The 13981-nt window shown below is 41.7% G+C and overlaps 1 protein-coding gene across 2 annotated transcripts in view; it reads right to left on the reverse strand.

Moving 5' to 3' along the window:
* Window positions 1–12137, reverse strand: part of FBXL20 (F-box and leucine rich repeat protein 20) — a 111546-nt gene extending 99409 nt beyond the window's left edge. For both annotated transcript variants that reach the window (XM_079903797.1, XM_079903796.1), the window contains exon 1: window positions 11891–12137. In XM_079903797.1, the coding sequence (XP_079759923.1) occupies window positions 11891–11932 (42 nt within the window). In that variant the 5' untranslated portion in view covers window positions 11933–12137. The remainder of the gene's footprint in view (window positions 1–11890) is intronic.
* Between the last annotated feature and the right edge of the window lie 1844 nt (window positions 12138–13981).

The raw sequence follows: 13981 nt of genomic DNA on the forward strand, positions 1-13981 counted from the left end.
TTGTCCCTGGTACAGATAAGTATAAGTAATTCATACCTGTACTTTTTAAAATAAATTTTGGACTTCCCTGGTGGCACAGTGGTTGAGAGTCCACCTGCCAATGCAGGGGACACGGGTTCGAGCCCTGGTCTGGGAAGATCCCACATGCCGCGGAGCAACTAAGCTGGTGCGCCACAACTGCTAAGCCTGTGCTCTAGAGCCCGCAAGCCACAGCTGCTGAGCCCATGTGCCACAACTACTGACGCCCACGCACATAAAGCCCATGCTCTGCAACAAGAGAAGCCACTGCAAGGAGAAGCCCACATGTCACAACGAAGAGTAGCCCCCACTCGCCCCAACTAGTGAAAGCCTGCGTGCAGCAAACGAAGACCCAATGCAGCCAAAAATAAATAAATAAAAAATGAATTTATTAAAAAAATAAATTCTTACACCTGACAGTATAGTGCTAATATTTTTTAAAAGCAGCCTCAATGGATTTTTTCTTTTAAAAGCACTAAGTAAAACGTAATGCGTCTCATATAAGCAGTATGAGGATAACAGAAAGTATGAATGCTTTTCATGAAATTGGTTCTTATCACGCTCCCATATAGCTATCTCTGCATTTACCAGAACCCACTAAATTATTTTTCTCATGCAGTTTTCTTCTTAACTAGACAACAAACTCCCTGAGGAAAAGACAATGCTTTGGAGCAGCTTCGTACCTCTAACACCTATCAATATCTGACACATATTGGTGCTAAATAAAATCTGAACAGAACTGAACTATCAATACCATGCCCTGGTTTTCTTTTTCTTTTTAATTTATTTATTTTATTTATTTATTTTTAGCTGTGTTGGGTATTCGTTGCTGCGCGGGGGCTTTCTCTAGTTGCAGCGAGCAGGGGCTACTCTTTGTTGAGGTGCGAGGGCTTCTCACTGCAGTGGCTTCTCTTGTTGCGGAGCACGGGCTCTAGGCATGCAGGCTTCAGTAGTTGTGGCACGCGGGCTCAGTAGTTGTGGCTCACGGGCTCTAGAGCTCAGGCTCAGTAGCTGTGGCACACGGGCTTAGTTGCTCCACGGCATGTGGGATCTTCCCGGACCAGGGCTCGAACCCGTGTCCCCTGCATTGGCAGGCGGATTCTTAACCACTGCACCACCAGGGAAGCCCGCCCTGGTTTTCTATAATGAGATTTTCTGTGCCCCGGACAAGGTCAGATAAGCTTTGCTGAGTTCCCAGACATATTTGTTCTTGGTAGTTTGAGAGGCTGTAGTGTGGTGTGGTGGTTTCATTAGTAAAACTGAACGTATCTGATTCATGTAAAATGTACAAGTTGTAAAAGAACTGTATTTTAGGTGCTATACATTAAATATTGTTCCTGTTTCTAGGGCTGAAACATCTAGGATAGGATATAAACTTAGGAAGAGATATTGGTTTTATAATGGCAAATCTATGGTATGTAAATTGATTTCCCAGCTTGCAAATACAAGTTAACTTTGTACTCTTTATCCCAGTGTTTCAAGGGATTAGTACTGTACAACAAACTTCACTGGTGATTCTGATTAGACATTCAGGTTGTTACTTATTTATCTCTACTATGGAATTCAGTTGCCATAAATTAAATTTAGTTTCATTTATTTCTCCTTAATAATACCCATTTAACTCAGGGAGTACTAGAGGTTTTAGGTTTAATCTTTTTTGTTTCTATTGAGGTATAATTGGCATACAACATTATATTAGGTTTAATCTTTAACATTAATCCAGTTTGTATTAAGACAGGGAAATAGATATTGGAAATCTTATTTTAGAGCTGTAAAGACAGAGAAGTAAGTGGTTTTCCCCAGCGTTCAGTTTGAGTTCACCGTACTGTCAACATTAGGCCCCTTGAGTTCTTGATTCCTATAGGCCAAACTTTTCTGTCTGGACCATTTAGGGCCTATAATCCACCTTCTGAGGCAAAAAATCTAAATACAATTTTTCTTTCTTAAGGAACGTGTTGACCTCAGTAAAACTGCATTTTTTGTTGTTGTGTAGATCTAGATTTGGGAAGCTGTTTTTGTATAACTCCAGTCAGCTGTGACTAAGAACACTGAATATAAAGTCCTTTATTTTCCTGAAGTTACCATTCATGATAATGTTAGGAAAGTTACATTATTAAATAAATGCTTTAACTTATCCAAGGATACTTCCAAAATATATCATGTTTCCTTCCTACAAACGGGTTGCAGAAGTAAGTTATGATGTGATTTTTGCAACGTGAGTGTCTTCAAATGAAGGACATGTAAATAATTTTCCAAATAAACTGATAAGGATGAGTGTGGGGAAAGGGTATTAGCAATGCGGTGCTCTTTTAAAAAAATAAATGCATCCCTACTTACTTGTCCATGTTCAGTCATGCCATAGCTTTATTTTCTACAAATCAGAGATGGAAGAATGACCAGTTTCTGGGGTAAAAGCTGACTGTTTTAAATGTCAACTTACAATTTAGTTCCAGATTCTCATCTTAGGAGACATATATCCACATTTGCCTAACAATGAATGCAATAATGGTTACAGTATAAACTCCAAATTGAAACACTGTTAATTACTGTTCAACTACATTGGTTAAAATTCATAGATGTTCCTGTTCAATAAACCTGATATATAAAATTGAATCAGATGAAAAGAGATCATTAGTTATATTCTTTCCTTTTAATACACTTTTTCCCAGCCAGGGTTCAAACTCAAGACTTCAAAGCTAATGCTCTTAAATAGGTTCTCTATATATAAATACATAAATTCCATAAATATTAAAAACTGAATCATAACACCCTAAACTCCAGGATATCACACAATCATATCCATTCCTCACTCCCTTGGCGAAGGTCATTTGGACAGATACACCATAGCTGTATATACATATACATGTACATATGGTTTACACGTACTTGTGGTATATACACATACCATACTTTTTGTCTTTTTCTTTTGCCAGTGCCCACCTCCATTTTTATCAAAATTCAGGGCAAAAACAAGCAGGAATCCAAAGCAGAATATAGGTTCAGGTCACAAAGGCTAAGTAAGTGTTTTGTGTTTAACAGCAGTTAAAAACAAAGAAATGTAAGAACACTGGCAATAAATTGAATATCTAATATCTAACTCACAGCAAGTTGGGGGATTTATTTACAGAGAATCACAGAATTTCCATGTGAGAAGGAACCTTAGAGTTCAGATAGTGGGGTCCAGAAGGCAATTAACCCAAGGTCACATAGATACACACGTGTATGTGTATGTAATATACAAACACGTGTATTTCATAGTTCAGAAGTTACTTCCCCCTGTAAAATCCTAAAGACATCATCTTAACGTTTTCATTTTCTTTTTTTTAAATTAATTGATTTATTTTATCTTATTTTTTGTCTGCATTGCATCTTTGTTGCTGCACATGGGCTTTCCCTAGTCGCAGTGAGCAGGGCTACTCTATCTATCTATCTATCTATCTATCTATCTATCTATTTATTTATTTATGGCTGTGTTGGGTCTTTGTTTCCGTGCGAGGGCTTTCTCTAGTTGTGGCAAGCGGGGGCCACTCTTCATCGCGGTGCGCAGGCCTCTCACTATCGTGGCCTCTATTGCTGTGGAGCACGGGCTCCAGACGTGCAGGCTCAGTAATTGTGCCTCACGGGCCCAGCCACTCTGCGGCATGTGGGATCCTCCCAGACCAGGGCTCGAACCCGTGTCCCCTGCATTGGCAGGCAGATTCTCAACCACTGAGCCACCAGGGAAGCCCCAGGGCTACTCTTCATTGCGGTGCGCAGGATACTCATTGTGGTGGCTTCTCTTGTTGCGGAGCACAGACTCCAGGGGCGTGGGCTTCAGTGGCTGTGGCACGTGGGCTCAGTAGTAGCTGTGGCTCACGGGCTCTAGAGCACAGGCTCAGTAGTTGTGGCGCACGGGTTTAGTTGCTCTGCATCATGTGGGATCTTCCCAGACCAGGGCTCGAACCCATGTCCCCTGCACTGGCAGGAGGATTCTTAACCACTGCGCCACCAGGGAAGTCCCATCTTAATGTTTCCGTCCTCTCCTTACTCAAATTAATTTCAAAATTAGAACATTAAAGTACATAGATGATCTAGTTCAAAAAATAAGATGACAAAAAAATGGATAACGTATTCTAACAAAAAACTCTGGAAAACCTTGCAGCTAACATTTATAGTTAATATTAAATTGTTAATTTTCTCTTTTTTTTAACATCTTTATTGGAGTATAATTGCTTTACACTGTTACGTTAGTTTCTGCTTTATAACAAAGTGAATCAGCTATACGTATACATATATCCCCATATCCCCTCCCTCTTGTATCTCCCTCCCACCCTCCCTATCCCACCCCTCTAGGTGCTCTCAGGGAGCTGGTCTCCCTGTGCTATGCGGCTGCTTCCTATTAGCTATCTATTTTACATTTGGTAGTATATATATGTCAATGCCATTCTCTCACTTCGTCCCAGCTTACCCTTCCCCCTCCCTGTGTCCTCAAGTCCATTCTCTATGTCTGCATCTTTATTCCTGTCCTGCCCCTAGGTTCTTCAGAAATATATTTTTTTAACTGTTAATTTTCAAGGAACTGCAAATCCCTTCTCTTTTTTTTCCTTTCACCCCACCCACCTCAAAAAAGGAAAAAAGAAAACAAAGAACAAAACAAATCTGGCTCTTCGCTGGTAACTGCAATTCAGGACACAGGCAGTTGGCGATGACCTTTCCAGGGCCTAAGCTGTCAACCAAGGATGACAGAAAGAAAGCATAAAAGAAGAGGTACTCTACATTTAAAAACATGCCCTAATCTAGAAATTTACTGCTTTCTTTTGGCCTGTCCCTCCTGCCACATAAATACCTTCATACTGCATATAGTAAAAAAAAAAAAAAAGTACTTAGAATAGCTATACCTATGGCATATTCTTATTATTGTAAATTGTAGTAAAACTGAGAATGCTTTTCCATTTTTTACTTTTGAATGATCATGAAGAGTTAGTATATGCACCCCTTGTTGTTCTAACCCATTCTGAAAGTACAACTCTTTTCATGTCAGCAGAGATCTCCCACTTTCTCAGTCCCCGAGATATCTATTTCTTCTTGGTGGGGAAAAAAAAACAAAGAAACCCTTGGCTACAAATTCTAAGATAGGGAATAAACCACAGTCTGACTCTGAATTCTTGAGTTTTGTCTGTGCATGTACCCATAATTATCCACTCTTGTTAAAATATAATTAATTTATAACTCTTTAAGTCATGTAGGAAATATTATATAAAAATAAAGTAGCAGAATAAATCAAAAATAAATAAATAAATGATCGTGAAATTATATCTGCCTGCATCCTTCAGTTAATCAGAAAGTTACACTCACCAACAAATATCACAATAGGTTTTACATTTGATTATATAAAACTGGGCAGGCATTCGATATATTGCCAACCTTCACCTCCTTGTTACTAGATATGATTTCTGTCTTAGCACCAAAGTAATGCATAAAATCAATTTACTATTTACTTTCAGTGTTCTATTTCCCTTTTTTTACTTTTTACTAGAAATTCCTGGGATCAAGGATAAAAATGACAGAAGACATTGCCAATATATGTTTCATAACTGACTAAACCCTTGTCTACCATGTTTTAATAGGTGACTTTTACCTCAGAGCAACTTAGAAGACAGCAAAATGGATTAAATTACTTACATTTCCACCTGATTACAACTGTCAGATATGAGGCTTATTAAAGCCAACAGAATATCATAAAATCAAATTGGAGGAAATATGATTCGGGAATAAATAGGTTACTTACCTATAGCTTTAAATCACATGCCTGCTAAATCGTTACTTGATATGTGCTGAAAATAACTAGCCAGCAAAGCCATTCTTTTAACAGAAATAGTCTTCAAAAGCTAATGCAAATCTGTTTTGGATTTATTACCTTTGAATACATACCTTTCTTTTTAAAGTTATATAATAAAGCAACATGAATCAAGCATAAATACTACTGCATAGTTCAATACCACCACCTACTGTAGTTGCTATTAAGTTAAAATCTTTTTATCAAATGGGTTCAAGTGCATTAAGACATAAAACTATAAAACCACAGGTGGATGCCTTCATTTTTCTGAGGTAATTTTTGGGTAGGGGTCTGATCTAAGAATTCACTAAGTCTGGGATATTAAATAGGAAAACAGTGTAAAGACAACTGCACAAGCAGCTAAATTTGGTCAGTTTAAGGGCATTCTTTCTTCTTCCTCCCTCCCTTGGATTCTCCTGGTGTAACGGAATATTTTATTTTGGACATCTAAAAATACCCTTGCAAGACCACAGTATTAGTTAGATTACTGAAATTTTTAATTTAGTTTCCAATCTGTCACCAGTTGGGAAACAGTAATCTAAGGGCTAGCAATAACAAAAGTACTCATTAATTTAGAAGAAATATGAGACCAAAATTTCAAAAGAGGCAACTCTGAGGATGAAAATTGAAGGATTTTTTAAAATTAAGATTAAAAAACAACACCAATACTAACAGCTAAAACTGACAAAAGGCCTAGAACATGAAGACATGACTTTAAAAGTGTGGATACTTCTAACAGAAATACTGCTTTAATGAATGAAAATCTTCAATGTAGAAACAGATTACATCGGGGCTTCCCTGGTGGCACAGTGCTTGAGAATCCGCCTGCCAATGCAGGGGACACGGGTTTGAGCCCTGGTCCAGGAAGATCCCACACGCCGCAGAGCAACTAAGCCCGTGTGCCACAACTGCTGAGCCTGTGCTCTAGAGCCAGTGAGCCACAACTACTGAGCCCACGTGCCACAACTACTGAAGCCCGTGCGCCTAGAGCCCATGCTCCGCAATGAGAAGCCACCGCAATGAGAAGCCCGCGCACCACAACGAAGAGTAGCCCCTGCCCGCCGCAACTAGGGAAAGCCCGCACGCAGCAGCGAAGACCCAACACAGCCAAAAATGAATAAATAAGATAAATAAATTTATTTTTTAAAAAAGAAATAGATCACATCTTATAACTAGGATTAAATATCAACAATACATCTTGTGAAGTTTTTGCCAAGTTAAAAAAATTTAATGACTTAATGGAAAGCATAATTTTCAATACATAACTGTTTATCTTATATATACTGTAGCAAGACACAAACATATGTTTATTTTAAATAATGAATGACTACAATATAAGTACATGATACAGTGTACTGTGCTTCAAAAGGACCCATGATTATACAATAAAGAAATATCAGTAACATTATTCAAAAAAGGACAGATTGTCTGAATGGGCCTAAAAAGCCCAGACTTTTAATTTGGATTTTCTATAGTAATGTTAGATAATTGCTTTCAAACCAATCTCTAAAGCATTAAAAACAAAATTCCTTAGTTTTACTAGTACTCTTTCCCATTGCAAGGCCTTTCAAATAGAGTGACACAAATGACTCTCACCCACTGGAAAATATAACATTTTCCACATGCACCAACTTGGAAAATATGGTTATTTACTATGCAGAATGTTCTTTAGGTTAGAAGATAAAACCTTAAGGGAGAAAAAGGGTCATTACTGCAGTCTTAACTGTACTGTGTGACTGAGCCTACAAACTTTAACAAAATACTGGAGTGGCTATTTCAGAAGAAAGGACCAAGGTCGGCTTTTATTCAAAAATTACAGATTCATAGGATCTGGAACAAAAGGAACCTTAATAATTGATTCTAACTCCCTTTTCTTACAGAAGAGGTAAATGACCAAACCAGAGAAGTGAAAAGAGATGACCAAAGCTACAGTTAGTTGGTGACAAAAATCAAGGTTATCTAATATCCAGTTCTCTTAACTCCCAAAGCAGTATTTTCTTTCTGCCACAGAACAGTTTATGATTTTTCTTATTTTGGACAAATTGAAGCAATAAAATGAAGCAGGTAAAGAAATATTACAACCTAATCATACAAACTGTAGTATTACAGATTTATCAGAGAGGCAGTGAGGTATAATGAAAAACAATAATGAACAGGGATTCAAAATACCCAAATTGGAACTCATCACTTCCTAGCTATGTGAGTCTTAACATCTCCGGGGACTGATTAAACTGTAAAATGGTATGTGAATGTCAGTGAATGTTACCACTATAACTTTTTTTTTTAAGTTATACTTTTTAATAAACCCAAATAAGAATTTTTTCCTCCAATAATACTACATTCTCATAATGGAGCTACTAAGAGTATGACAAGTGGAGAGTCCTAACTGAAAAAAATCTAAACTTGGATTCAAGGGCTAGCTTAGATATTTACACATGTCTGTCATTAATTTCACTATGTTAAGATAGCATTGGCTACAGCACTTAAAAAGAAGGATAGCTGTATTCTCTCGATAGCAAAAGCAAAATAAAATATACTGGATGAAGAACTTTAGGAAAGCTCTTTTCCACACATTTTATGGGCTTTTATACTATGTTATGCTAAAAACAGAGCAGAATGATAGAGTGGAGTAAAAAAAAAATTGCAGATTGGAATCTTGGCTCCCAAAAATACTAGCTGTGCAACTTGAATACTTCTTGGGCCCTAGCTTTCCTCAAAAGAGAATTGTGAGAATTAGAAGTAACCAAGGTAAGACATCTAGCTCAGTGCACCTGGCATACAGGACATATTTAATAATCATTATTAAATTTGGAAGGAAATTATCAAAATTTGCCACAAAACAAAGTGTACTGCAAGTAATATAAAAGTATTTGGGGCTTCCCTGGTGGCGCAGTGGTTGAGAGTCCACCTGCCGATGCAGGGGACACGGGTTCGTGCCCTGGTCCTGGAGGATCCCACATGCCGTGGAGCGGCTGGGCCTGTGAGCCATGGCTGCTGAGCCTGCGCGTCCGGAGCCTGTGCTCCGCAACGGAAGAGGCCACAACAGTGAGAGGCCCGCGTACCGAAGAAAAAAAAAAAAAAGGATTTTAATGAATTTCAATTAGAAGACTAAGACAATTCAGTACGCATTACGTTAACTTATAAGGGTTATTATAGTACAGATTTAATGCCAAAGTGATACAGCAAAGAACAACAATAATTTTCACACCTCCATATCTTTTTTTAAACTCTTTTATCCAACAGTCATCTACTTGGCTATTCTACAGGATACTACATAGCTGCCTAACAGATACTCTTCTCCCTTGATTTTAACTTAAAATTTTTTTTTTCTACAACTCTACCACTGAGTGTGAGATTTAAAGTGTGTGGCCTTCACTTACAACATCCAAAAGCATAATACACAGAATATTCCCTAAAAAAGGTTTTAAAGAATTAAATAAAAAACAATAAGCTTTAGTTATCTTCTGCCCAGATAAAAAAATGTGGCCAAGAAAACAATCTTTCACTTTTTGTATTAACCATAACTAATTTGAAATTAGTTGTTATATATTTGCTATAGAAATTTCCCGCACTCACAAAAATTTTCAGAGCTATCTGCTTACAATCATAAAATTATCAGTCCTTTAAAAACCTGTGATTTTTGAGAATTAAAAAAATAATGTAAATATTTTAGATATGAAAAGGCTGCTTCATCTTATCTACATCTTTTATCCATTGAAAGTAAACATTTAAAATGTTTTCAACGAATTAGCAAGGTTTATTACTTCATGAGAGACCAAAGTTTATTGCTTTATTACCTGTAAATTAGGTCATTAAGGGGTAAATGACTTTAAGAAACATCAGACAATGAAACTCATTAACACATATCATTTCCAGTCCCTTCTCATTTTTATTTCAGCATGAACACTTCACTTCATAATAAGAGTAGCCTTTTGTTTACAAATAAACACTGCAGAAGAAGGAGTTTTCCCTCCCTTTTTATCTTAGACACGTTAAGAAAACTTTAGTTGTACCAATCAAGGTAAACAGACATGCTTGCAGGACTTCCCAGGCAGCACAGCAGTTAAGAACCCGCCTGCCAATTCAGGGGACATGGGTTCAAGCCCTGGTCCAGGAAAATCCCACATGCTGCGGAGCAACTAAGCCTGTGCGCCAGAACTAGCCGGTGTGCTGCAACTACTGAAGCCCACGTGCCTAGACCCCGTGCTCTGCAACAAGACAAGAAACCACAATGAGAAGCCTGCGCAGCACAATGAAGAGTAGCCCCCGCTCGCCACAACTAGAGAAAGCCCGCGCACAGCAACTAAGACCCAGCGCAGGCAAAAATAAAAATAAATTAAAAATAAATAAATTTATTTTAAAGACCCAGACATGCTCAAGAAAGCAATACATTCTCTTATTATTTTAGTACCACCAGTACAGATAAACTACAAATTAAAATATAAGATAATTACAAAAACAGGATATAGCAATGCATTTTTAAAGCACAAACTACAAAGAACTCTTTCCAACAATTACTCACACAACCTAAAAGTGAATAGCAAAATGATAAAGAGCTGACTGTAATGGCAAAAGGCCACCCTCCACTCAATTCTTCAGCATTTGGGTTTCCCTTTGAAGATTTCTGTTAAGTGCTAAATATCTATTCAGTAATTTTAATGGCAGTCTGGACTTTTACAGTAGTACTGAATAGGAAACCATCATAAATTAAGTTTACTGGGTCTCTCTACACTAGGGCAACATAAAATTCTATTAAACACCAAAACATATCTACTATAATAATTCCTTCCCATGATGAAGGTAAATAGGAAGACTCTAAGGAGACCAATTCCTTGATTTTTCTCCACTCCTGGCCTGCAACAGTAACACTGTAGCTCTGCAGTTAAACTCTCCCCAACACTCCCTGTCTTGATCTTTACGGGCAAATTAAAATATTTTTCCCATAAGCATAAAAAGAAATCAAGGAATAGACTAAACTGAAGACCTTGGGTAACAATTTCATCCTCTGCAACTAGTTGGCAAGCTTCCTGAAACTTCTGTCTCACCGTCTTACAATTTCATCCTTCAAATGGAAATGAAGAAAAACACCAAGTGAGATGTACACTGAGCTGTGAGTGATCCCAGGTCAGCCTGATTCTCTGCCAAAAAAGGCCAGGCAACATTTACTCTTCTTGCTGTAGTTTCTTTCTCTTTCTTATCCCCTCAAAACACCTTCCCGTATATTACTATACTACTGTAATTCACCTGTAGCTACGATACTTCACTTCCCAAAGGAACCACTTCCTGACACTGACTACTCTCTAAAGACGCTTTCGGATGTTTTATTTCCTCACCCATTCCTTAATTCCATTACTATAAACCTCTCTCGCCAGAGGTGGAGTTCTTAGAGACAAAGAGACTTGAATGGATTTTAAGTCTCTCAGACCTTCGTCCCAACCTCAAACCCTGTACACGTCTAAGAGTTCCCAGAAACAATGAGCTACAAAAGTACAGACTAAACGGGAAAGAAGAGGAAGTATCAGAACAATACCCAAAGCAAACAGCACCGAAAACTCGTGGTCGTCTCTATCATCTCAGTCTACCACCCCCACTTCCCTAGTTTAACCAAGGTCTCTCAAACTCGGAGAAAAGCCCCCTAGCCCATAATTTCCCCCTCGCTTCACGAAGAAAGTGGCAGAAAGAAAAGAAGCTAGCTCCCTCCGGTCGATCGGAGCTGTGATGCTTTTTCTGCCGGGTGAAGGGAGGCAAGCCAAGGGTTGTGTAAAGAATGGAAAGCTGAGTGATACTGGGGGGAGGGGGAATTAGGGCGCCAGAGCTAATCCCCCGCCGGGGCCCCGCTGGTGGAAGAGGCAGGAGGCGACCGGTCGGGAGGAAGAGGGAAGCCGGGCTGCATTGGGCTTTCGGGTCGCGAAAAGGGGGAGAGAAGTCTGGCAGTCCTAGAGGCCGGGGGGTGACGGCGCCAGACAAGGGAGGAGGCTCAGTGCGGAGCGAATTTTTCGGGGCACGAGAGAGGGAATCGCCTTCCTCCTGCCACCCTAGCCCCCTCCAAGCGCACACCTCAAACCTGCTCTTGGTCACTCCGTTCACGTCCCTCCTCATGGGGCCGGCGGGTGCGGCCGGGGCCGGGCGCTGCGGCGTGCGGAGTGCAAAGACTGGGGGCCCCGGGCAGGCCCGTGAGTTCCGGCACCGAGAGGAGGCAGAGGAGCTGCGGGCAGGGGCCGTCGGCGGGGAGGAGAGACCTCTCGACTCCGGCAGGGCCTCCTCCACCTCCCGCGGTGTGGCGACGACTGCTCGTCGCTAGCTCTTCTCTCTCCTCTGCCTCAACTTCAACCCAAAACAAAAACACTCCCCACCTAGCAGCAACGCCGCTCCTCATTGGGCAGAGCCGCCCGGGCCTCGGAACTGCGTGGGGAGGGGGAGGAGGAGCGCGCGGCGGCGGTGGTGGCGGCGGCGGCGGCGGCGGCGCAGGACCACCCCTCCCCCACCCCCGGGTGCAGCCGGCGACCATCAGCCCGGGAGCAGCCGGAGCGCGGCGGCGGTGGCGGCGGCGGCGGCGGCGGCGGCGGCGGCGGCGGCGGCGGCACGAGCCCGCTCTCGCCTCCAAGGCAGGAAAGCCCACCGCGAGAAGGAGAGGCAGGGAAGTGCCTATGTGTCTGTGTGTATTTATGTATGGGAGGGGCTGTGGGGCGGATGCGAGTGCGCGCGTGCTCGCCGACCGGTGAGAGAAGAGAAAGCAGGACAACTGCACACAGCACCCGAGCCCACTCTCCTCTCCTCCGCGGGCAAACAGCACGCACCAACTCACTAAGCACTTGAGCTGTCTGTCTTGTCCTCCCAGCCCCCTAAGTCTTGTCGCTTCCCCGATAGCCTGTGCTGGCGCACATGTCCTTCCCAGCCACCCAACTCCCTTCCCCTATCACTCACTGTCGCCTTGAACCCAAAGTGCAGCAGGCGGTCCCTACTCGGAGCCATTTTCCTCGTCTCTGGTTGTCTCTAGATTGGGGCAGTGCTGCTGCCGCCGCCGCCGCCGCCGTTGCTGCCGCCTCCCCCGCCCCCGTGAATTGCATTACCGGGTGTTGCAGGGAGGCTTGGGGGGCCGCTGCGGAGCGTGGATCTTCCTGTGCATGGATCAGGAGGACAGAGGGACAATTGTGCTGCCCTCTGCTCCGGGGACGTGCGGCAAGGCGCACCTCGTGCCTTGGGGTCAGGGGGTGCAGTGCAGGAGCTGGGCGACCATTCCTTTAGCCGGGGGAGGGGCGCGCTTTGGTGGAGGTGGGGGCGGGTGAGGCAGAAAGGCCTCGGCTTCACCCGCTCCTCCGCCGCCCGACCGCCGCAGGCACCCAATGGGCTCTAGTGCCTACCCGCCCTCCAATCAGGGCTCTGGTTGGTGAGAACCTGATCCTGACGCCACTTTGGCGGGAGAAACAAGCGTGTCTGAAGTAGCAGGCGGGGGCGCTTGCCCAGCCGTAACATTCATTATGACTCTTTCTATAGAAGCTAGATTGTGTCATATTTTAGCAACCCCAGCCCTCAAGGTCTCAAAACTTATGATCTAATTTCTATGAATTAACGAATAAGAGTTTACCCTTAGAGCGACAAACTACAGAATTGTATCCCAAAGATAAAATATTAGAAACTATCACAAATTCTAGCAGTCCTGGCCGGACCACTTCTAACTGTATTACAAAGTAGATGAGTTTGTCTTCTTACCTCTTTTCACTTGCACATTCAGTGACTGGCTTATTAGGAATGTCTGATTAAGAGATGAGCTTATTTAAGAGCAACTAGTGCTGGAGATCTTTTAAAATAGGCATATTTTTGCTGGAAGGCTTATGAACCAACTCTTCAAGAACTTTTTAAAATTTTTTTATCCTAGAAAGGGCTTCCTAAGCAAGGAACCCAGCTTCAGAAACTCATTCTCAGGCCCACAAAGCCAGGTCTAGATGTTACAGCCTCCTCCCGTCCCAGATACTTTTACTGTTATTGCTTCAGTTCAGTCAAATAAGAACAGCATTTTAGTTGCATCTCATCTAAGAGCAGTTTTCTCCCAGCAAGCACTGCTGATGAATTTAGTGACGAAGGCCTGCAAAAGTTAGTAAAACTGGCTTGAGCAGATAAATCAGATGAAAACTTTCACGGGTCTGTTTC

This window comes from Stenella coeruleoalba (assembly GCF_951394435.1).
Source record: "Stenella coeruleoalba genome assembly, chromosome: 19".
Classification (NCBI taxonomy): Eukaryota; Metazoa; Chordata; class Mammalia; order Artiodactyla; family Delphinidae; genus Stenella; species Stenella coeruleoalba.